This window comes from Idiotropiscis lumnitzeri, chromosome 13 (assembly GCF_059441095.1).
Source record: "Idiotropiscis lumnitzeri isolate Australia: NSW breed Sydney's pygmy pipehorse chromosome 13, RoL_Ilum_1.0, whole genome shotgun sequence".
NCBI lineage: Eukaryota > Metazoa > Chordata > Actinopteri > Syngnathiformes > Syngnathidae > Idiotropiscis > Idiotropiscis lumnitzeri.
Genome location: NC_142403.1, coordinates 5,663,366 through 5,689,249, shown reverse-complemented (window position 1 = coordinate 5,689,249; position 25,884 = coordinate 5,663,366). Strand labels below are relative to the sequence as shown.

Sequence of the window (25,884 nt, the reverse complement as noted above, 5' to 3'; positions counted from 1 at the left end):
AACAAAACAACGTCAACCACAACGTGAATATTCTTGTATTATGTAGAACGCAATTGCTTTAGAGTTGTTAGTGTCTCATTTTACACGAGCCTACCAATGTTTTTATTTTATTATGGAATTTTAAAATTGCACTTATAAAATTGCTTCTTAAGATATGTTTCAATGCTTCAAAGGTCAGAGGACAAAATCAGCAAAAATAGTCAAGCTGGAAAATACGAGGTGGTGCTTTAGGTTTGATAGTCAAATTTTATTTGCAGAAGCGTAACCCTCGTTTTCCACTTGCTGGCAGCAAATGTTTTACATGTGTAAATATTCAGATGGCTGCAAAAGGATTTTTTTCTCTTCCTTTTGATCAAGTCTAGTAGATTGTTTCTAAGGTATCCCACATTATCTCTCAGTACATTTACAAAACCTTTATTTTATGCATCATATTTATTCATTCAACCTATAGAAGGCCCCAACAAAAAGCAAATCTGATGACTTTCTAACAGTACAGTATAATGAAGGGTGAAAAAAGTAGAAACCGTTTTATAATCAATGTAAAGCTACAAACATTCAACCTGACAAAAAGATCCTGTATACAGCCAACACATTCATGTTCCAAATGCTTAATTATCACCACAGAAGCCTGTTTAGCTGTATCGCTGCCGGAGTTAAGGCTGGTTGGTCAATGTGTACAGCTCATAAATAGCTCTTTGTTTTGCTTATTTAATGATCAGATGAATGGACACATTGTGTAGCCTTGGGACAGAATGTGCTTTGTTTTTTCTGTCTACTTGTTAGGCTCTACAGCAGTGGCAGCACCCAATGGCTTAGCCTTTTTTGATAATGAATAATGGTACGATCTCATGGTCTCCTCCACATTTTTGAAGTCAGGACGGTCTTCATGTCTGGTGAGAAAGGACAGAAGTACTCCAAACATGCTGTGTAAAGTGATGATTTAAAACCTACAACATCATCATTTTTTATACAATTTTCTTACTTGTATCTCCAGCATTCTTGCATAACTGCATACATTCGATCTGGACACTTGGCTGGACACGACAAGCGCTTTTCACTTTCAATGAAACTGTTCACTTCCACTTGTTTCATTTTCTGGACAGATTTGAAGAGGACACAACACAATTATGTGATTCAGAGTTTGTATTGTGAGCTGCTGCTGCTGCATGTAGAGTACCTTGTAAGGTTTTCCGCCGTATGAGAAAGCTTCCCACATGGTGATGCCAAAACTCCACACGTCACTTTTACTGGAGAATTTGCGGAAGTTTATACATTCAGGAGCATACCACTTCAGCGGCCATAGTCCTGAAGAGCGGGCCTGTTGAGGGATTCTTATGCCAAAATTACTGTTGATTACTGTTTACTCTATATTAAACAGTAGCTCATCCGTAATGACCAAGGCTTTGGAACCGGAGAGTCATGGTTCGAGTTGCTGTGGAAATAAATTCTTGTCTGCCTCACTAGTGTCAAGGTGTCCTTTAATGCCTCAACACCCCAAGCAAAAACAGTGCAATTCCTTTTGTGCTGGGCTTGGCTTGGAGCTGTGGTTGGTTCATTTCATGTCTAAAGGGCTCAACACACCAATCGGAGGTCGGCCATCGGCACACGCCATCTGTTTGGTGGTCTGTAAGTCTGAGCTGTGTTGCGGCGTGTTCGGACAATTCAGCATGTAGAATCGGGTTGGGCTGTCGGGATAAATGATCACTATGATTGGCTGTCGGCTAGTGAATCAGTGCACTGGACAAGAATGAGAAGTGACGAAAGCGGGCAAACGGTGAAATTTAAAGCTATTCCTCAAGAACTAAATCAGCTTTGCTCCTCTCTCCGATGGACATAACGGCTGGCTGGACGGAAGAACGCAAAGGCGAATAAATCACTCTCATTCACAAAAGACCGCCGTTATTGGACATCAACGTCAAATGCTACGCATTGACTATCGCAGCAAATGCGGTGCGATTAATTCATCTTCGCGTTTTTTTGTCCAGCCAACCATTACGTTACGTTCATAGATGAGATGTGAAAAATGAGCAAATTCGATTCAGTTCTTGAGGAATAGCTTCAATTTTCACCGTTTGTTCGCTTTCGTCACTTCTCGATCTTGTCCCGTGCACTGATTTGCTAACTGACAGCCAATCACAGTGATCATTTCTCCCAACAGCACAACTCAATTCTACAGGTTGAATCGGACGAACACGCCCCCCAGATGCTCCAACAATGGCTCGAATTTGACGACGTGGCGCTACACCAAACAGATGACGTGTAACGACTTTCCGACGGCGACGTCTGACTGGTGTGTTGAGGCCTTTCAACATGAAATGAACCAACCATAGCCCCAAGCCAACCCGAGCGCGAGAGGTATAGCCCCTCTGACATCACTCTTTGCATACCTGAATGTGTGTGATCATATTCTTTTTGTGTGGTGCAACACAAAGTACACAACAGAGTGTAAACTGAATTTCCATCCATCCATCCATTATCTGTTCCACTTCTCCTCATCCTCCTCCTGAGTATTACTGTCTTCCTCTCATTCATACATCTCAGTCATTCAGTTCTGTGATTCTCACATCCCTTTCAAATGAGGGTCAGTAAATCAGCCAAAAGGAAATAGGTTTAGTATTTACCCTACAAAGATAGCACTTTATGGTGATAACCTGTGCGGGGGTTAGAATTCCTTGTAACAATTGGACCTCTGTACCTTGTAGTACTCGCTGTCTGCTCCCAGGGCCTTGGACAGCCCAAAGTCACTGATTTTGGCAAACTGTCGGCTGACCAGCAGGACATTTCGAGCTGCTAAGTCCCTGTGCACAAAGTTTTTCTCTTCCAGATATGTCATTCCCATCGACACCTGGTGCATCAGGTTGACAATATCCTCCACCGATGCAGTATCCCTGTGGTGATTGCAATATTAGAGGGTGGCGTTTAGTTTACTTATCCGTTGTCATTGAAAAAAAAGGTGTATAATGTATGTTAATTAAAAAGTCTCAATTGTCCATATGTGTGATTGTGATTGTTAACGTTTGTTTGTCTATGTTCGCCACTTTTTAGTCCAAGTGGGACAGGTCACCCGTGACTCTAATCGGCACAAATACTGCATGGAAAATTAATGGTTTGATGGACTGAGATGGGGTGCAACACTAAAGAATGTTAAAAGTAGTCAACTTATTTTTAAGCAAACATATTAATCATGGAATAAGTCATTCAGAGAGGACAATAAATCTGGTAACATTTCTTTCAAATATCAATATGTTTTCACTTGCAGAAACTAGGAAACAGCATCAGGCAGTCATGAACAAAAGTTGCTCCAAGGTGTTCAAAACCGCAACAATTTGACACAATTAATATGTTCACTTCTGAAAAGGGGTCTCCATAAAGACCTTTTCACCATATGTTCTTCTGAGTGGCAACAACTTGACAAACAAGCGGAGTGATTTAGAAAACTCGATAAATGGCTTGAAGGATAATTTCAGCCATGTCTCTCTCTTCGACAGAACCCCTAAGGCACACGTGTCAAACTCCAGTTCTGGAGGGCTGCTTTCCTGCATGCTTTCAAGCTCTCCCGGTTGCAACGCATTAAAATGATCAGTGCATCAGCAAACTCTGAAGAAAGCTAATAATTATCCTGCTCTTTTAAATCAGGTGTTTTGAAGCCGGGACAGATGAATATCATGTAGGAAAGCGACCCTCCGGGACCAGCGTTTGACACCTACGCCATAAGGGGACATGCAAGTAAAAAAAAAAAAAAAAAAAAAAAAAAAAAAGGATTTGCGTTCCCTCGTAAATTTTGCGAGATAATGTAAAGGTTTTTTTTTATTTTTTTGCAAGGCAATACTTTTATTTAAAATGCTCGTTTATTTACTTGTTCGTCACATTCCAGGTGAGTTTAATTAAATTACTTTGAAATTCCCTTGAAATGCAGGGACATAAAATCATTTTTTGATTTTAAGCACGGTTTCCAAATAAGCGAAAGACTAAACAAAAGAGGACATTTCTTGACTGCAGGAACCGCTCCAATTCCTATTGGCTAAGATCAAGTGTAGTTTAGTTTAGTATTCCATAATTCCAGCCGTTTCCGACGTACTGTCGAGATGACCCGGAAGTACATAAACGGCTATTAAAAAAAAAAAAGCGTTCCCTAAAAAAATAAAATTGCGTTATGTCGTAAATGTTGCGAGGGATCACATAGCTTTTTTCAAGAGAGAACGCACTGTCATTTTTATTTATATATTTATTTAACTTCCATACCACCTTTGGAGCTCTGTTATCTTCTCTCGTATCTGCGTGAACACGCGCACACACACACACGGATCCCACAGTCCTAAATACTCGTGATTACACTTAATAAATGCACCATTTAAAATGCAAACTGAAACTAAATAATGAGCTGCATGTGCATTCATAAATGAATGTGAGCGGAGCATGCTCTGCACTCCGGCAGCGGACGAGGACGATGGAACGTAGGCTATTAGTTTTTCTTTTTATCCTAAAATGGGTTTACCTGAACAAGAAACCTGCGTCGCATTGTAGCCAGATGTACAATCCTAGTCGATTTTATTAATGTGCCTTTCAAATCCTTGTTGTGCAAAGCGAAATTTGGTTGCCATGATTCACGTTGCTTTGCTTCTTTTAAAGATGACAAAGAAGCATTTGGGGAGTAGTCATGGCAACTTACGAAACGCTGCAAAAATGTCGCAGTAAAACTAGATGAAGTTATGGTCACAATTGAAAAATGATAGCGTTAATTACCGTGAAGTAGTGAGGGAACAGTTAACATGATTAATAAGATACGGGCCAATTAATTGATTTTTGTGTCTTTCGCTAATGGCAACTTTTTGACTGTTAATTTCGATTTTTTATTTAAAGGAAATCATGAAAAATCGAAACCTTATGGGCTGCAATTTGCGGCAAACCCCCAAACACAAGTTTTTCCCCGTGGTGCCTATTGTTTGCAAGCATTATGAAATGGTTTATACAAACTCAGACATACTTATTGGCGGAGAGAAACTTGTTGAGAGGTCCGGAGGCAGCCATCTCCATGATCAGCATCAAACTCTCAGCATTGCATAACCCCAGCATCCGAACAATGAAGGGATTACTCAACTGGTGCATGATCTCTGCCTCCCTCATCATCTCCTCCTTCATTAGCTTCTCATTGTCACTCTTCAGCACTTTGATGGCTACATCTAACTGGCCCCTGATGGAAAACAAATCAGAACATTATTTGGTCCGAATAGCTCCATTCAAGACGTTTTGTTTGGTGTTGATCAAAGGTTTTCTCACTTGTCAGTCACAAGGACACCCTTCTTGACGCAGCCAAAGTTGCCAGAGCCGAGCTCCAGCTCATCAATGAAAAGATGATCCCTCTGAATGTTAAACCTCTTAATGTCATTTGGGTTGTGATAAGGGTTGAAGCCAATGCAGTCCATTGGCAGAGCAACATCAGGTACTGATGTGACCTCCTTCATAGTTACAGCTATCAAACAAGAAAACGTATTTGATTGCAGAAACTCTTGATGCACTCATATGAAAATAGTTTGCATTTGTTTTGCAGTTCTTAACACCGATGATACTAAGATGGAAGATCAAACATATATCAATAATGTTCCAAATTGTGCAATGTAGGCAACTGACCTCTAGGTGGCGGTGTGTAGCTATTTATGCCTGTTCGACTCTGTAAGCGTGACAGCAAAATATTTCATTAAAATAGGAGGAATTAAACCCATTATGATGCACTCATACTCACTGTTGCGGGGAGGCTCGGTATCTCTGTTTTTTGTTTGGAAATACAAAAACACAAACAGGGGTTAGGGTAGTGGGCGTACAAAGCATTTAGTCCGCAGTGGATTATAAACATAATGCATCAAAAATAGGCCTTTACAAAGTAGATTTTTTGGCACTGCTCTTTTTTTTTTTTGGTTGAATTTACTCAATTTTATTTGCACAAAAAAAAATCATCTGGATCCAGGTACAGACAAAAAGTAGACTATCCACCGACTTACAAACTGTATCTGGATTCAGATGTTTTTATGTTGCGCAGTCAACACATCAGTTTGTTTCAGTGTGGCTGAAAGCAAATATCGTGACACAAATTTTTGATTTACTTAATCAACCAAGTATCTTCAATTACCTTTCCAATTTATGATGTTAATTGTCTTTTTTGACAGTTTATACCAGTTACAGTGTATTTCAGATCAAAAAGAAAATTAACTTTCATTTCGATACATTTACATATAAAGAGATATAAAGATGTCCAGTACTTCCAGCAGCTCTGTTGACACATGCGTCGCCAAGAATTGTCACCAATCCGTCAGGTTTAATCTTTAGGAACTCTACCAGCTGGCAAAATAAATAAATCAATATTAACTTATGAATGAAATATGGCAAAATAATTTTAAAGGCATGTAGGCACCTGCCAAATAGTGTCAAACTTCAATCCATCTGGCATGGAATATTTTCCCGACTTATCTTGGAGGATCTGATAGTGATAAACGGATCTTCCATACATTACAGAGAGTGCAAATGTACCAGACTCCTCTCTGTCACGAACCCTGATAAACAATTGATAAAGGAAAGTTGCCTCAGACAAGCTGTAAAGACCTTTGGCACTTCATTAAAAAAAAAAAAGAAAAATACATCACCTTGAGCTACTTACAGAAATTTGCCGTCTGGTTGTGTACCACAGTAAAGCAGCCTCTCACATTCCTGTCGGGGTATTTTGCCGTGATACCACGACATCTTCTCGTGGGCCATTGTGGCGATCAGCTTTTCCAGTTGGGGAGCTTGACTTAAGATCGCTTGCTCCATGGCTTCACCCTGAGTGAAAAAAAAGCAGACGCATAGACAATAGTCAAAACATCGCAAGTGGTTTGCACTCATCTGGTCTTTTCATTAAATAAATATGGGCAGTAAGATTCAACACAGGAGTTTTTTTTTTTTTTTAATATGTCTTTGCTAAGTTAATAGAGCTCAAATGATTGTCCTGGCTAGATGGATATTAATTGACAAATACATTTGTTATTTTGGTAGTAGTTTACACTGATGTGGAACAAAGTTAAAATCTTCAGAAAGCATACAGGACACAGTACACAATACAGTAACCTAAAAAGTGACCCAGTTTAGATCCCCTCTACTGCATAGTAAAATCTAAATAAAATGCTGTGTGCTTGGAAATATCACATGATGGTAGCAAAACCCTATTTTCTATTAAGCAAGGCTATAACCTGACTAAAGGAAGCTCCTGCCCTCACCATAGGCCCCTAGATAAAAAGATGGCACAGAAATAATAATTTATTATTAGACGTGACTTTGGCTTGAACACAAAAGAGTGAATAAGTCAGTTTTTTTAAGCGCTAAGTTTTATGAATGCTGACGTGCAAATGTGTGGGGATCATTGTACTGTACATAATTATGGTTACACAGATGGACCGTGTGAGTCTGTCAGGAGAAACCAACCTCGAGGTTCCAGGTCTGCTTCACATACTCCCTCAGCATGTTTTCTTTCAGGCTGTCAAACACACTTGGCCGGATGGGCATGTCCGAGGAACGTAAGCAAGGTTTCTTCAGAGCACACACCAGCCCATCAGGGTCTTTGCTGTAATACTCACACAACTCAGCAGGCCCACAGTGGGCTATGCCTCCTGTGATGCAATAAGTGTCATTGAGCTGTTTCTCTACGGGGTAATGGTGGAAGTCCAAGTTGCACACAACAGAGAGGACGTATCCACCCAGACTCCGCAGACACTGTCGTAGCAAGAAGAGGCCATCGGCCATACCGGCCAATTTTAAATGCTGCTCCGCTTCGGAGCGGCTGATGCTGCCGTAGAAGAAAGGCAGTTCTGTTGCGGGGTCGGTGGACATGATGAGCAGTTGATCTTTAGAACAGGGTTACGTGGACGGCAAACTGACGGAAACAGGAAGATTCAATTAGTAAATATTTCTCTCAACGGTGTCCTTGGGCAGGACAAGGCTATCTCAGGTGGTCCGCAAGACAAACCTTGGAAACGTGATCAAAATTCAACATCCATTTTTATATTGAATAAAATTCACACATACACACGCATGTACATATGCACGCACATCCTAACACACACGGACATTCACATGTTTTAATAAAATTGATGTTCAATTATTTGAGGAAAAACAGAATTAGAACATCTATTGGTAATCTGGGATCAGAGTTGACCAGTTTATTGGAATGTTTTAGTCTAACTGATGGTTGGTTTCACATTTGAAAACTCAGGGGCAATTAATTTGAAAGTTAAGTTAAAAAAAAAAAATAAAGTTAATGACAGAAATTGAAAAATGTACTAACTGTACAGTGCTTATTTAAACGTGTGTGCTAATTTCCCGCTAATTTATATTACACAATTTGGAAAGCACTGAAATGCGCTATATAAATAAAGTTGTTTTGTATTGTATTAATCATTGACATTTTTTGAAGTCTTAATATTACTAAGCTTTACTTTCTTTGATAAATTTGTCAAATAAATTACATTTACATCCCAGGAAACCTGAACGTTCATCTAAAACATTGGCAAAACCAGTTACAAGAATAAAAGAAAAAACATTTTTTAGTTAATAACAGGTTTTGATTTCTGTACAATGAAACAGAAAGTAAAATACATTACGATGTAATGTATGTTGTTTCTCTTGAGTGACCACTCATCTTTCTCCTCTCGGTTTTGTTGTTAATTTTCACACACACACACACACACACACACACACCCACCCCCACACACACACACACACGCGCACATGCACACGCGCACGCACACATGCACACACGCTCACAATGTTACCAAATCTAATTTTCAACCTAACTATGAAAATAGACGATGTTATGCTTATTTTTTTGTTCAGTTATGTGACACGCTGCGGAAAAAATCTTTAAATTGCAATTTATTAGCCAAAGGTACAATCTTAGTGTTAATTAATGCACTTTTAAACGCACAAAGAAGAAGCTCTGTCACCGGAAGATATCATGGCTTAACTTTTGCTATGCAAAATAACATAAACAAGGACCTTATTGAAATGCAAAACAGGATTCTGGTTAAGATAAACTGTTTTAAGAAAAACATTAACAAACACTTCTACATTTTATTTGCTAATGTTTTGTCATCCTGCTCTAAGCTGCTCGTGAGATGGCTGAGCGGGGTCCGCTCACAGCTTCTGTACGCAGCTGTTTACTATCCACTTATCTGGCTCAACACTGACTAACTGAACGGCACATTTGAATAAGCTTATGTGCCAATAAATATAATCTTGCACGACGTGTGCCATGCAGTTACTGTGACATGACAATTATCTGGAATGGCATGTGGGGGTTCCAAGCAGATTCCAGGGGTAGCAGTGACTACTGCAAAGTCTTCCACATTAAAGCAAAACACGGCCAGAGATGACATAGCAAAAATTGCCTTAATTTTCTCTCTGTGAATTAATGCCAATCATTCGTTCTAAGTTCAATTTTAATTTATGTATTTTAGTATAACTGTACATCCTTACAGAAGAAGGAAGGTCAAACATTCATTTACGAATTCTTGTTTGCTTCACTTTATGACACAATACTTATAAAACCTTTATTTTCATCTTGCACTTCACAAATACGACCTGTACAAAAAACAAAAACTAATACTAAAACTCATCAAAAGTCATCAGTAGTTTGTGTGTGTGTGTGTTTCAGTGGTGCGTTTCCAGGCCACCCGGTCGGCTCACAAGGTGATATTATTCAGTAAACTGTGGTCAGGAAAATCACAAATTCTGAAGTGATGTAATCAATTGTACATATCAATCGGAATAGTTCATTCATTGATATTTGGGAATTGAGTTAATACTCCACTTTTTTTGTTTCAAGCAATGTAGCTCTTAATTTAGTCTGTGACCCTAAGAGGGAACTCTGGCTCTACCGGCATTAGGGTTAACATATTCAAATTAAAAGAGTTTTTTTCTTCCGTGAATGACATTGTCACAAAGACAAAGAGTGAGGCCCCTTGTGACTTGATGTGATGTTTGACAAGAAAACACCCACACTACAAGTCTGTAAGTAACTCATGACAAGAGCCACAACAGGAAATTGTGGTCCACACTCACAGCATCCTTTCTATAAAATTGAATTCTTCAGTTGAGCAGGTGCTTTTTGGTGAGGAAAAAAAAAAAGAAAAATTCATGTTTAACAAAAACATTACAAATGATATTGTGTACTCGCAGAGATACACAGTATCATTCTGCTGAACTAGCCATTTCTTTTGCAAAATAAAAATACCTAAATTTGTAGTAAAATACTACGATGGCTATTTTCCACATTTAAAATAAAAGATATCTGTCGATATGATATTATACAAAAAGATGGTGTTTATAGCGAAGCAGAATGATTTTGATGCTGTCTGATCCTTTCTCAAAAAGTAAAAACCTCAGCTTCCTTGAAACACACACAAATCTACACCAACACCCGCAATGGGCAACTACAAAGTGGCCACAGGTGAGTTTTTTTTTCACCACCACAAATGTCTTCACAGGCCGCAACATGGACAAACAAGTGCTAAAAATACCTAAAAAGCTCAACTCCATTTTTATGCACTCAAGTTTAAATCAGATTTTCATCGGGGAAAAAACTTTGAAAACATGTCAATGGAAACAAATGCCGAACCACAAGGAACACCTGGCCGATCAATTGCTCTAATTTTCAACCCTGTGTGTTAAATAATAATGTAATTATGAAAAGCAATAGATTGTATTCAAGAATTGGTCACCAATGAACTTTAATCCATATACAGTACAGCACATTTGTATTTCTAGAAAGCAATACTTGGCTATAAAGTAGCCTTTGGATTTATTATTTTTTTCGAACTTTCATAACATTCATTTTATTTTTGTTACACACCAGCTATATACTGAGTACTTTTCAGTTTTTAAGGTCTAAACTGAAAAGGACATTTATTATATAAGGTCTGACTATTAAAATTTCAGAATAAAACTTCTAGATTGACGGCAGAAAAACTAAATTGCAAAAATTGCCTCCCACATCTTTTCATTGAGCATGATTCAAATTAGTCACATATAGGCGAAAATTTGAATTTTTATATGGACCTTGGACCTTTTTCGTACATTTACAAAGGACACAATTGAGTGGATATGTTTAAGCTGTTTTTTAAATAGTTTAAAGCTTGCTCTGAATATTAAAAAATGGACGCATGTTTTCAAATGAAAATATGTGATTTTCCTAGGAGAAATTTTAAAATACTATAATTCTTACAGTCTTGTGGCTATAATATGTATCAAAATACATATTTTTCAATAATTCATTACAAAGAAATAATGCAATTGATGATCCAAATTGAAAACTTTTAATGCACAGCTACAAATACTGTAAAAGGGTTCATCATTATTAACTAAATAATCAAATTAAGATTACATATGATTATGATGAATATCAAACCAACAAAACTTCAGAACTTCAAATTATCATAGTAATGAATAAATGATTAAAAAGCTAAAACGGCCAATTGTTATTCTTGGTCAGGGAAGGGCAGGGGGGATAATCCATAAAAGATTGCGCCCCCGGAAGAAAAATACCATTCTGTGTGTCAATGAAACTCATTTAAAATTAAAACTAACATTTTTAGGATGATTTATTTCCCAAACAAACCCACATTAATTTGATACATAGACAAGAAGGTAAGGTAAGTCAGTATAATTTATTTATTTATTTTTTGCATTACACCTTCCCATGCAAATTTGTTTTTTAGAAGTCAGAACTAAATTTGACTCTAGCCTCTTGATAACTCTGAATCACAAAATTTAATTTCAACTTGACTAAATGAAATCAGCATCCTCTAGCCAATCAGTCTATTAAAAAGATGAACATGCTCTACATTTTCAAGATGAGCTCAACACTATTAAGTATGCCGGACCATTTTTTTCGTGGTTGCTTTGCTTACCACATCTAGGACACTAACCAAAGCATGCAGTATCATTGCGTATCATTGGGATGATTTTACATCAATGCACTAATTGTCAACTGTAGCTAAAATCCGCAAGCATCCATCTGTCCTTCCACCTTCCATCAGTCTGTTTTCGACACTGCTTCTGCTGTTCAGACTACAATTCTGGTTGCCAGTCCATTTCGGGGTTCATGGAGAGAGACAACCATTCACACGCATGTTCAAAATGACTGAATGGGCACTGATCCCATGCTCCCACCACTACACAATCACACACCTTTAAACTAAAATACAACATTGCACTTCTTTAAAATATGGACACTCAGTATCAAATATCAATTAAAACGTAGAAAAATCTGAAATGAAATGAAGTGCACACTAATTGGAAATAGAAATATAAGACATTTGACAGATTATTGCGTTGCATATCATATGGATGAATATTATGTCAATTACTAAATTACTTAATTTTCATTATTTGGCATGGTGCTGCTCTCGTTTTGATGAAAGCCTACATTTGGTCCCTGTAAACATAGTAAAAATTGAGAGTAAAACATTGAGTGTAAAATTTACTCTGAGAATTTATCACTTAATATTTTAGTCTCAAATTTCAATCTGTTTATAGGGACCCAAAAATTTACTCTGAGAATACATAATATGATACGCAATGCCATATTCTGTCAAATTTGATTGGGACCTATATTTGCTCCCAGAAAACAGATTAAAATTTGAGAGTAAAATGTTTAGCGTAAAATTTACTGAGACAATTTTACATGGAATATTTTACTCTCAAATTTCACGCTGTTTACTGGGACCAAATAGAGTCTAATTTGAGTAAAATGTACTTTCTAATAAAACTATTGTGGAATTAAAAAAGAAAAGTGACAAACATACTTACTTCTTCCTTCAAAAGTAGACCAAGGTTGTTGCTTCAGAGATAGGATGCATCTGTGAATGTGTGCAGTGTCAGGTGCTGTCACATCAGCAAGCGAGCGAAAGTCGGTCTCACTTGCAGACACACTACTCTCCATATTTACGAGGATTATTTTCTCCACCGATGGCCATCTTTCCTATGATCCATGTCATGTTTAATATTTTCGAAATTTGTTGACCCATGAGGTCCCTTTGATGTGTTGGAAGCACTTTGTGAACATATGATGTAAGATGTGACTACAAAAATAATAAAAGAAGGGTGAACTTTTTTGGTGGTAAATCAGTGGCACTGGTATGTGCTGACTGATATTTAATATGAGTTTGAACAGGATTTATTCTGAACACAGACACATCCCTAGTTGCTGTATAAGGGGGGTGTACACTTGTGCACACGCATTACCTCGGGTGTTTATTTTTAATTGCCATCTTGAAATATATATATATTTTTTTCCTCAATTGAGTTGCACTGGTTGAGTCGCCTTAATGGTGGTTTGGAATGCTTCACCTTGGCCTCATATTTTTATATCAGAAAATCCTGGCATTTGAACGTGGTGTTTGACATTTTCTATCCACTTTACATTTACAATAGTAGGGTACTGCATTTTCAGGTTTGAATCTCAATTAAAAAACAAATGTTTAAAAAACGGTTATAATAAATAAAACAAAGTTTTGTGTCTGGATTGGCTGCTGTTATTAAAAAAAAAAACAGTGCGAAAAAAACATGTGGGTCACAACATCAATTTAAATTTCCAATTGCACAAGAACTTTAAAATATTACAAAAAATATATGCACAGTAAATAAAAGGTTTGACGAAGATTGTCACAGATTATTTTAATTTGTAGTATTTTTGAATTGGATTTTTTTTTTTTTAAATTGGAGGTCAAACAGCATCATCATCATTGGAGCTTCCACTATACAGGGTATACCAAAAGTTTCCATAAAAGGGAGAAAGTTTAATATATATATTTTTGGCGTTTCCGATACGATAGGCAAGACCGTCGCTTCCTAGACGCAGCGCACGCACCTTTTACTAATTAACAAACTAAGTGTAACAGTTTGAAAACAATGTGGAACAGTTTGAAAAACTTTATGAAGCTACCAAATTCCCTCACCAGATGAAGTTATCTATCTACCTATCAGTCTGTCTGTCTGTCTGTCTGACTGCAGCATGGTGCACGTGTGGTTAGAATGTTTCCATCACATTTGTTGTGCTTTGGATTTCAATTGTGGGTGCTCAAGCTTTCTCCAGCATTCCACAACCATGCATATAAGAAACAGCCGTAAGATGGAAAATACTGAGAAATATTTAAAAATAAACATCATATTTATTTGTTTTTGTTGCTCTATAAATTTCTCTCAACATATTTGGAATTAGAGCAATTCAAAAGTAATTACATGTGTAAAATTGGTGTGTTTTTTTAATGGAGAGTAGACTTGCAAACGTCACAAAGAACAGAAAGTGAGGTGTCTGAGAAAACTTGATGTTACAACATTGTACCACTTGGTGGCAGTAGCCCAACGCACTTAAATGGGATAGGTTGTGACGACAATAAGGACAAGCGGTATACTGTATTCTCGTAATGAAAATTAATGGATATTACATGTCTTGGGAACTGGAAGGTTGTATGGCCTCGAAACACTAATATATATGTAGTGTATATTCTGAGTTTTGCTCAATGTCATATGGGATAAGCATCAGCGACCAGCAACTCGCAACGGGAAAAGCAAATTAAAAAATTTAAATACTGACAGTAATAGTGAAGGTATACGGTTATATGTTGCATGGGTCAGGAATTAGATAAAAATATATATTGAATTTATTCTAATATATATTTTAAATGGAACATTTTTTATTTGTGTACTTTTAATAAAATATGTGAACTGTGAAGTTTATTGATGGCAGCGAAGTGAAACTACTGATCTCTTATCTTACTAAATTACAAGAGAGTGGTGTCAAGCCAACGTGATTCGAGTGGTTGTGATTGACTAAACTGGTTGGCTAATCAGCAAAAATATTTACTTTACAACTGATATTCCACCCAATATCTTCTCTACTGTTTTATTCTGTTATTTATTTCTATTTTATTTCTTGTTGTTGCAGAGCAGCTTAATCAAAATGAAAACCAAAACAAAAGCATCCATCCAACCTTTAACTTAAATATATGTTTAAGGTTAAAAAATTGTCAAAAATACACTTAGTTTTTATTTAACGAATCTAATGGGACATCATGTTAAATATTAAGTGAAAAATCTCTGGCAGCATTTCAGGGTCCTAAATAATGTAAATATTCAACAAAAAAAAAAGTCTTAACATAACGGAACTGCAAAACAAACAAGGGGACGAGTTCAATAAATAACACATATTAGATGACCGATTTATAACATACAGAACTCATCCCTCTACGAGTCACAGTTTTTTAAATGATTTCAAAATATCAATAGTATTATTCCTTGTTATGGTAAAAATACTAAATGAGTGGTGTTCATCTACAATACAGTTCACGTACACTTCAGAAGGGTTACACACTGTCATCTTTGACTGCTTTCCTGTTTGAAAAGGAATAATTTATGGTCTAGCTGCTGGATTTGAACTTGCTGCATTCATCAAGTCAATGTGATGAAGGGGTGGGCGAGTGGCAAAGGATTTGCCCGACTTTTAAGCTTACTACAAGCATCACATATGGTATTTGATTTTTAATTACCACATTTTATGTCATTTAAACAACTAACAGGAGAAAAGGCTCCCCCCACCACTCAAAGACAATGTTAATCATGTACTGTGTAAAATTAAATTAATAATAAATCTGTCATGGGGGTGACACTGTACATTGACTTGGTTGCACCAGTGTGCACGCCCCAAAATGCATAATTTCTTTTGTTTTCATGACATCATTCAGTCTTATTGGGTAGCAAGGAGAACATCTCGACTTGACAGCACAGCTCATTTTAAGCACTACAAATATATCAGAATTGAATGGCTTGTACCTTCTTGTGGTGAAGGAATTCTTCTGTTTGTTTCAAATGTATGTTTTGGGATGTTGCCAGGTTCAAAGGTGAAGGTCTTCAGCTTTCTAGCAGACATTTGAGGGTATTCTACACTTCCAGTTCAGTGACATATAAGAGGGACTACTCTCCTCCTGTCAGTTTGTTGGTTATAGTGACGCACAACACATGAACTTCAAACTTCAGCTTGCTTTTTGCAGGGTGTGTACTCGCCTGATGAAACCTTGGAAATTATATTAAAGTCTATCATTCTGTTGCATCATCTGAAATTCTGTGAGACTCCCATGAGCTTATGCCCTTGAATGACATCAACAAACCGCATCTCTTGTTTTGACTGCAACGGCCCCATGCTTGGATGACATAACCAATTTATGTGATGGCCCTCAAATGACTTATTACTACAGCCATCCCTTTTCTGTAGTGCTTGTCTTTTTTTGAACACAAATGTCTCCCTGGGAGACTGTCAGTGTGCCACATTTGAGGGAGGCGCTTTGACGGTGAATGAAGACAACAGTGTTCACGCCCACAACGGCGCAAACCTACCATTGTTCTTAAAAATAGACCAGCTTCTGTGAAATTACCAAAAATCTGGCCTAACCCACATCCACACAGATTTGCGACGCGTCTCGCCAAACTTGCGCCAGTCTTGAAAATAGAGCCCGAAGTTTCTCTAAAGAGGAAACTCGATGTGCTTCACAGATGTGAAAAATGCATCTCAACATGCCTGCTAGTCAAACTGTTTAGGCTATAAACACATCGGAAATACTTTTTACAAACTTAATTCCAAAGAAGTTGGAATGTTATGTGAAATGAATTTAAAAAAAAACTGAATGGTAAATCCCGCTCAACCTCTATCCAACAGATGACTCTACAAATACAGTAAATCTAAAGATATTTCATGTTCAAATTGATGATCAGTCTTGTCTATCTTTTATTTTGGCAAATGTTCTCTCATTTTGAAATTTATTGATGTAATTCTCATTTCCAAAAACCTGAGACTAGGCAAGAAAAGACTGGGAAAATTGTGGAATGTTCAAACAAGCACCAGTTTGGAACCTTCCACAGGTGAACAGGCTAATTGGAAACAGGTGAGTCAAGTCTCATATAAAAGGAGCATCCCGGAAAGGCGCTGTCGTTCACAAGCAAGGAAGGGGGAGGGTCACCACTTTGTGATCAACTACCTGAGCAAATAGTCCAGCACTTTAAGAAAAACGTTTCCCAACAAGGAGTTGCAAGGGATTTGATGATTTCATCATCTACTGTCCATAATATCATCAAAAGATTCAGAGAACCTGAAGAAATCTCTGCATGCGAGCCAAAAAGCAACATTGAATAGCTGTGACCTAAGATCCCAAAGGCAGCATTGTATTTAAATCCGACATGATTGTGTAATGGGGGCGGCACGGTGGCCCGACAGGTTAGCACGATGGCCTCACAATACGGAGGTTGTGGGTTTCGATCCCGGCTCCGGCCTTCCTGTGTGGAGTTTGCATGTTCTCCCCGTGCCTGCGTGGGTTTCCTCCGGGTACTCCGGTTTCCTCCCACATTCCAAAAACATGCATGGCAGGTCGATTGAACACTCTAAATTGCCCCGAGGTATGAGTGTGAGCGCGGATGGTTGTTCGTCTATGTGTGCCTTGCGGTTGGCTGGCAACCAGTTCAGGGTGTCCCCAGCCTACTGCCCGAAGATAGCTGGGATAGGCTCCAGCACCCCCGCGACCCTAGTGAGGACAAGTGGTACAGATAATGGATGGATGGATGGATGGATGATTGTGTAATGGATATATTGCCTCAGAAAACCATTACTGCATTTCTTAATGGGACATGCTCATGTTTAAATGAAGAACAGTAATACGCATTTTGGAAATATACATGTTTGATGCGGCAACATTTTTATGTGAATCGGTTTGTCATCTTGAAGAATGAAAATAATGATGCAGATTTGAATACATGTTCATGCTAATATAAAAGACTATGCCAGAGTCTTCTTGGCATTCAAATACATTAAAAGATTATTCTTTCTTTTTCCGCCTGGCCTTTACACGTTTAGTTTGAGAATGACCATTATGTCATTCACTGATGACAGCTGCTGGTCTGGCGTCTAGAGTGAGCAGACAGTCTATTTTATTTATTTTAATCAAGCCACTTCAACACGAGACCGAAACGGAACATTGTACTTTCCAAAATAAAAAGTTAAAGTGTTATTTGCGCCAGCCTTAATGGTGCAATAATCATGCTGTTTTTTTTTTTTTTGGTTTCCTAAGAAAATATTATTTTGAAGATGCTTGGATTCATCCGACTGGCAGTGTTTTGTAATTAATAATTAATAATAATTAATGATATTAAGAGACTACAATAATTATCATCGATGATTTAACAAAGTAAAAAACAGATAAATATCAGCAGGCAAAACTTCATATCAATGAATCTCTGCTTTACATTTTCAAAAGATGACAGTGTAACCTCATAAATATAATGTAACTTTATTTATATGGCGCATTTCTCAACAGCTGGAGCTGTAACCCGAAGAACAGGAATACATACAGTATAACATAATATATAAATAATTCAACAGCAAAAAAGGGAAAGTTTCACTGTAAGCTATAACGCATAAAAATTTGAGCAAGAAACTTTTCACATATTTTTCCCGGACAAAGGTAGGAGGATTATTATTATTATTATGATTATCATTAATATTAATTATTGATCAATAATATTACATTATTTTAGTATGAAAAAAGCCTTGTGGACTTTTATTTAAAATACTGATTGGACGGTATGATCAGCAGAAAAATAAAAATGGGTGCTGTGTGGAATGAAAACCTCACGTCGAATACGGTGTTGTTCAAGTACATACATCAAATAGATTGCATTCACATGACCTAAATCCGTTTTATTTTGTAATTTTAACCGGAAGTTTAGATGTAACGTTGTAGCTAACCCGAAGAGCCTCAATGGTCCCGGGCTGAAAGGAGTCAAGTCCCCTCAGCTCAGCTCAGTCCGCCGCCGGCACCTCCTCCGATCTGAGACTGCAAAGACAGCAGGCACAGCGGAAACTTGTGCCGAGGACACGGAGAGGTAAGGTCGGCAAGCTCAGGTACTCTTCCTGATGCAATGCGAGATTCAAAACCTGGTCAAATGGCCCAAGTTTAGAGGCTCATTCGGCTGATATTTTTGGGTTGCCTACACAGTATTTTTAATATTCATATAGCTATGATACGTTAAAATGTCATTTAGCGCTGTGGCTATTATTAATTCAATTCGTGTCTTTTTCTGAAAAGGTATCAGTTGGTCTCTCCTCGTTGCCGCACGGCACGCAATCACTGTGCGTGTGCATGCGCGCGCTCGTGTGCGCGGGAGATAGGTGGGATGGCAGCAGAGGTGACCAACAGCTGACATTAGATATACCTGTGAAGGGGCAACCAGGTCAGGGAGGAACTTGGAGCTGAATGATTATGATGGATTGTTTGATTAGTAATAGTTGATGTTGGTGTATAAATGTATTATTAAGTCTTTTTGTGTGTCTTAAATGATGTGTATCCTTATCTTCATGCTATATGACAATTATGCGGATGCAAAATTTGCACATTTTGTGTAATGCAAATATTGGGTTTGATCAGATGATTTGGTACAGTCGGCAAATCTTTCATCTCCCTTACATTTCTGATGATGCTGTTTCAAATCCGTGCATTTATATTTATATATTGTACCCTGCCTCTCACGCAAAGTCAGCTGCTCACACCCTTGACCCCAATGAGAGTAACCGTTAGAGAAAATAGATAGACTTTTTTTATTGAATGTTGGACACACAAATTTTCATCGCAGACATGCTAGTGCTCTCCACCAGAGGACACTGACAAGCACTTTCCAGGTTTTGCATTGCCCACAACTGTGGTCTAGTTAAGTCGATTCTGTCTTTCAACACTGTTGGTACTTTGTAGACACAACTTAGATGGAAGTATTAAAAAAAGATTTGTGTTGATGATTTGAATAACATTTGATGGCGAATATGAGCTTCTGCTGTGTGTGCAAAGTCGTGGCCTGACTCAGTCAATGTCGAGTCAGCACTCTCTCTCTCTCTCTCACTAAATATTGTTTCAGATTTACGAGGCACATTTTCAGAGTGAGGGGTTCATGTTGGAGGTTCTCGGGCCTGTTTATGTTCCCACTTTTCATCTGCACTCTTGTTTATTTGGGGAAATGGAGAGAGGAATGCCTGCCTGTCTTTATACTAGACAGAGTGAGAGTTTAGTCTGAGATAGAGCCCCCTCTGCTCTGCATTACTCCCATCACCTGTTCAAGGGTTTCATGTGGAGATCTCCTAGAATATCTGTCTGTTCCTTTTCCAGATGGCTATGAGGGAATAATTGTTGCTGAAGCAGTCTGAATGAAACGCTGCATCTGACTTGTGACATTCTTATGGGCCATTTGATCCGACAGCCTCAAGGTCTTATTAGAAGAAGGGAAGCCGCACTGCCGGTTTAATGCAATAATAAACTGAACCTGAAGCAGATTCATGGGCTACTCTCTGATCAAAGTGCAGACTGTGCCTGAGAGAGAGAGAGAGAGAGAGAGAGAGAGAGAGAGAGAGAGAGAGAGAGAGAGGTGAGTGGGTGCTTGAGTTGAAGTGAGACTGAGAGACACTTAGCATCTGTTTGCGCCACACAAACTTTACTCTGGCTCAGTCATATGGTTCAGATTAGTGAGCCAGTTTTAGGAGAGCTGCACACTATCTGGCAAGACAAAGACACCATAGTTACCTTAATTTTTTTTCATAAACTATAAATTCACCTTCCAGCCCATCTTCCACTTAGTGCTGCACCGGCTTCCTAAAAAAGATTTGTCAAATGGCCTCTGCGCGGGCGAATTTGGCCCAGCCTTAAATTCCCACCCAATTATCCTGAGTGGTCCAACTTTTCTCCCTCTCGTTAAAACAACGACCCCTTTCTTCTCTCCTTCTTCTTTCCCCCTTTTTTTTTTCTTTTGCAAATTGTGATTGCTCCGAAAACTGTGTGGCCTGTCTGCAACTTGGTTGAATTTCTCCCGTCTTGCTCCAGTCTATTCTAAGCTTCGTCTTCCTCCAAGCATGGTCCATGCACTCGCTTTACCTTGTGATCAACATGTTTCTTTTGCCTCACATATGCAAGACGTCTCTTTAGGACTTTATCTCTCACTGAGGGAACGACTTGTCAAATAGTGCAATAAGTGCATGCATGTTGTGTGTCCACAAATCGTTTTAAAAAGCTCAACTTGAAAGGCAACTGCATTGGGGAGGTCTAGTTTCCCCCTCTAGGTCTAAAAAAAAGATGTGAGTTGAGGTAATGAAAAGCATTTGATATCAAGCTGGAAGTTTAATAAGCCCCTCCATAAATCGAGAGCAGAGCTAATGAAACGTAGTGGACTTGGGTTTGTGCAGGAAATGACTGTGAGAAAGCCTGAGGGAGGGGAAGAGAGAGACTTTCACTTCTTCCACAAAGTGCAGAATGGAAGCAGTAACAGTACAAAGAGCACTCAGTGTTTTAAGCTCTTTTTTTACCCAAACATCCAAGTGCTGCTTAAAATGACCATAAGACAATAACGTCCACGCTGCCATTCCATCGTTCTGTATTCAGCCAATTAACACTGAAGAATGACTCTCTCAGCTGCCCTGAGCAGCTTGCACTCTGCTGTCTTCCTTCCATTCCCCAGGGCTTTGCTGTGATCCCCCCCCCCCTTTTTTCACAAGGAAACTTGCTCCCCTGCTCTCGTCACCAAAAGGTTTCCCATCTGCTTCCGATTACCTTTGGCTGCAGTTGGTGTGCTGCCAGCCATCTGGGCCCGTGTGGCGTCTCCGTTTGCTCTTCTCTTCCCCAGACGGCTTTGAGGGAAGGAGGAAAGGGAGGGAGCGGCAGACTTTTCGAGGAGTGAGAAGTGTAGGAGTTTCGCTGACACTGCAATGTCGAATCGGAAAAATGAGAGTCCAGTCAAAGAAAAGGGGTGCCTATCAAAATGAAATTCCTGATCCTGGTTCTTATCTGACTTGCTTTCCCTTTTTCTTGAAACAGGCGGAAGATGAGAGCAATACAGCAATTATTTATTTTGAATTGCTTTCATAGTCGTCGAAAGCAGCGTGGAAATGAGAGTAGTTTCGAAGAATGAAGGCGAAAGAGTGTCGCATGTTTTCTTTGTCCAGCTTTGACCTCTGACAAATATCCTCTTTCACTTTCGAGTCACGGCCGCATGTGATACATTTACATCGTCATAGAAACACCAAGATAAACCGAATGGTATCCAAGTACAATTATCTCACAATTTCGTGGATTTCTGCATATTTTGGGATGTGGTTGGTTGTTTAAAAAATCAAAACAAAAAACAAAGGCCATCACAACAAGTCCTAGAGTGGAGCAGATCATTTGAAACCTTACCTGACATAACACGGCACAGTTATGACTATATATATAGACAAAGTCTCGGTGCTTTTAATCTGGAAGGGAGCTTTAGCAGAATAAGTGTGCTTAATTGAAAATGCAGCGTGATTTTGATAGTGCTGTTTATGTAATTTCTTTTTTATTATGACACAGATGTTTTACACGGGTGGTTTTAATAGTTCTAATAGTAGTTGCAATAAGTCAACGAATCAGATCTTGCAGCTTGTAGCAACATTTCTGACATGTTTAGAAATTATGGTGCAACTTGGGCAATATTGTGGCCTTAAAATTTTCTATGGAAATTATGGGCAGATATTTGTGCACTAGATACTGGAACTTATTGATTTGAATGTGAATTGCTTAACTTGAATATTTGAATTGAAAACTGAATTATTGAATAAATTGTATATTTATTGTTTAATTTCAATCAGAATTTTTCCATCTACAATTTATGTAATTCTATAATTCAGTTTTCAATTGAATAATTCAGTTTTCAATTCAAATATTCAGATTAAGCAATTAAAATTCAAATCGCTAATATTCAGATTCAGTTTCTAGTGGCACGAATATCAGCCCATAGGAAATGTTTGTTTTACATACTATGGAGACAATGTAAGGAACATTCATAAGAACATTTTAATTTTAGTATTGATCGACTCATTGCCAACTCAACTGGGGGGGGTGGTCAAGGCATTTGACAAGGATAGCAGCTGCCCCCCCTTGCCACACTGCAAAACGGCCTTTGCATTTTTGGGTAATGGTATGCAGTTGACAAAAGCAACTGCAGACGATGGTAACGCTTCACATTGAAAACCTGCTACAACTTATGTCTCTGGCATCATGCTCAATGACGTTTAAATGTGCAACTTTGTGGCCATTCATATCCTGCAATTGAAAGATCCCAAAGCTATACATCATTATAATCGCCGCTGTGACATTTATATATGCATCACTGCTTTCCATCTTTAACTCTTTGCCATATATTCAAAGCCACCATGGGTTACATAATCAATGGGGTAACATATCACTCAGATAGCACCATCGATCATCAAATGTGAACTGTTTGTTATTATCACAGGAACAGGGTGTGGAAATAGGCTTTTTTTCCACATTAACCTTGTAATTATGTAAATTTGATTGTAATACAATGTATGTGATATGGCTAAAATATTTTAGTAAAAGATAGAATTGCAATTTTTTTCTGACAGATATTGCGATTTCCATTCAATTCACCATTTTCTTCAAATCAAGCTTCAGTGCAATATTTACGGCGGTATCATTTACAAACATGACAGAAAATTACATCATACCACCTAAACATAAAAATGTCTTGCGCTGATAATGTAAGGACACTAAAGAGGTTGTGTGAGGGACGCAGTCCTTTTTCAAGTTTATTAAAATAGTTCAATGAAGCACGACCTAAAAAAATAAAGACTTAGTTTAGTAATTAGCATTAGCTTCTCTATCGGTGCGTGTTCTCCTTTGCTGCTTGGTGTGTTTGGAGTAGCCTTCGCTACTCGCTCGCCTTTGATAGCGTAAATTGTTAGAAGTGTAGCTTATTTGCTGGCATGGAGGCGAGGATACGTTACATTATTATAGCACAGAAGACCATCCCGTACAGCCCATAGTAGCCGCCCATAATGGTGCAGCGCAAGATATTTTGGCGCCTAACCGCAAGTGCAAATTTGAGTGATAGTCATAGTTGCTCTGTATGATGTCGGCTGTTTGGGTATTGCTGAAACTGTATCTTACACTCTTGTACGTGTGCTTTCATACATTTACTTTTAGAAAGCCATCGGATTATCTCAAAGCTGTCTGGTGGATTACATTATGCTCTGCTATGACCTTGCTTTTGTAGTTCCCAAGTTATACAGGAATTATTGTTTTGTTCACCATCTGTTGGCTGGTTTGTAAGGTCCGCCGCCCACCAACTGATAAGGCCGAAACATGAGTCAACTGCCATGCATGGATGGGTGCAGTCAGTGAATGGTGTGGCCTTTCAGTATGAAAAAGTATACAAACTCTCCCCTTTCGGGCCTCCGTTTCTTCTCTTTTGTAGCAATCCACTTTTTCAGTGACAATTGCAACATGTTTTTTTGGTTCAATAGAAAATAGTAAAGTATATCTGACGTGGAGCCTCAAAATCAGATACAGGGTTGCGTCAGTAGAGTTGAGGTGCTCAATGTAGGTGTGCGGTGGCTTAGTTATTTTTATTTTTTTGACAGGATTTTAGCTAGACCACGTAATTGAAACTGAAACTTTGTTGCGTGTTGAGGCATGGCATATCGGTGAAGGAAGAACTAAAAAAAATAGATTCTGATATTCAGAAATGTATTTTTTCAAATTAAACGGTCTGTTGGTAATGTACATCATCTTCTGAGTGCTAGCAAGTAACCTGCTAACTGACAACACATCAACAAACTCGCTTGGTGCTCCACAAATATTTGTTCACTTTTGTTGAAAATTCAGACTTCTCAGAGGTATGCACCCTTCTGAATGTCATTCTAGTCAGCCTTGCAGTTGTCGTAACTCTTATCTTTTCTACTGTAGTAACAGTTGACTTGCCTAAATGTTAGCCAATTAGAAGCCGCACAGTCAAGCATTCAGCCCGCAACTCACTCAGCCATGCAACCAACAGTGTAGCCAGCCAGCATAGCGGTGATGGCAACCTGCTGCTCCTCTCAAATTGGCTCATTCCCCCCCCCAGATCTCTGACATAATACCCACTTAAGTCCCTGTTTGGGCATTAAGCACAGCTTTTACAGCATCAATGCTTCCTTTGTGTTTGAACTCTTTCCGGTGGGCAGGCATCTTAAGGAGTGAGGCCCAGGGGGCCTCAGGTTTGAACTTGCTGTTGTCTTTGACCATCAGAGTGAAAGATAAGGTGTTTGGCCTTTGCCAAAGCCAGGATTGATTAGCTTTGAGACACGCAATACTCGGAGCTCAAGACCCTCACCCTTTCAGTCTGGGTTTACGAACAGCTTTATTTCTCACAAAGCCAACATTCGACTTGTTTCATCCCTTTCTCCAATTTCCCTCATGTCGTTAAACTTTCCCTTTCCAGGGCTTCGACGAGGAGTTTGTTCCTACATTTGCCTCCGGACTGGTTTCCTCGTGGGTCTGTTTACGTCTGGAGGCCTCTTCCTGGATCCATCAATACTTGCTGAGAGAGACTACCATGTCTGACTCCACACTTCCTGAGGCCGTGGCCAATCAGACTGTTGAGCTGTCCCACTGCTAGGCGAGGGGGCGCCAGAGAGGGCAGGAGACATGTTGGGACCGAGGCCCGGGGACCACTGCACTGAATTCTGTTACTATAGCTACTTCTGTAGTAACCATGGAAACTCTATGGAGGACTGCTCTGATCTGCACTGTCGTTGTCATTATGGTTGCCGCAGAGGTCGCAGGAGGTCGCAGAGATGAGTTTGCACAGTCACAAGGTGAGAGGAGACGGTTACGATTTAGCTACTATCTGTAATCCCTAACATGAACTCGGGCAGTGAGGTTACACTCCCTAGAATCACCTGCAGTACCTGTGACCATTCATATTAAAACAAAGCTAAAAAAAAGAAAACTTGCATGAAAAAAAATAAAAAGTAGACAAAAC

At 38.8% G+C, this 25,884-nt stretch overlaps 2 protein-coding genes across 2 annotated transcripts in view; one reads left to right on the top strand and one right to left on the bottom strand.

The window, feature by feature from the left end:
• Window positions 1–226: 226 nt before the first annotated feature.
• zap70 (zeta chain of T cell receptor associated protein kinase 70) lies at window positions 227–12,938 on the bottom strand. The gene is made up of 13 exons (XM_088314037.1): window positions 12,832–12,938; window positions 7,450–7,897; window positions 6,650–6,810; window positions 6,407–6,545; window positions 6,255–6,333; window positions 5,741–5,763; window positions 5,629–5,668; window positions 5,278–5,470; window positions 4,985–5,191; window positions 2,696–2,888; window positions 1,178–1,318; window positions 983–1,095; window positions 227–890 (listed from the first exon to the last, which is right to left on the bottom strand). The coding sequence occupies exons 2-13, from the start codon at window positions 7,852–7,854 to the stop codon at window positions 773–775; spliced, it is 1,812 nt and encodes a 603-aa protein (XP_088170163.1). The 5' UTR covers window positions 7,855–7,897; window positions 12,832–12,938; the 3' UTR covers window positions 227–772.
• Window positions 12,939–18,806: 5,868 nt separating this feature from the next.
• adamts10 (ADAM metallopeptidase with thrombospondin type 1 motif, 10) overlaps window positions 18,807–25,884 on the top strand; it is a 39,147-nt gene continuing 32,069 nt past the window's right edge. Inside the window, exons 1-2 of the mRNA XM_088312365.1 lie at window positions 18,807–18,948; window positions 25,342–25,717. Of these exons, the coding sequence (XP_088168491.1) occupies window positions 25,615–25,717 (103 nt within the window). The 5' untranslated portion in view covers window positions 18,807–18,948; window positions 25,342–25,614. The remainder of the gene's footprint in view (window positions 18,949–25,341; window positions 25,718–25,884) is intronic.

Coding starts and splice junctions, on each gene's coding strand:
- zap70 (XM_088314037.1), bottom strand. CDS start 7,854: ATGTCCACCGACCCCGCAACAGAACTGCCTTTCTTCTACGGCAGCATC. Junction 6,334..6,406: donor AGTTTGACACTATTTGGCAG/GTGCCTACATGC, acceptor TTATTTTGCCAG/CTGGTAGAGTTCCTAAAGAT. Junction 5,471..5,628: donor CTACACACCGCCACCTAGAG/GTCAGTTGCCTA, acceptor CTTGTTTGATAG/CTGTAACTATGAAGGAGGTC.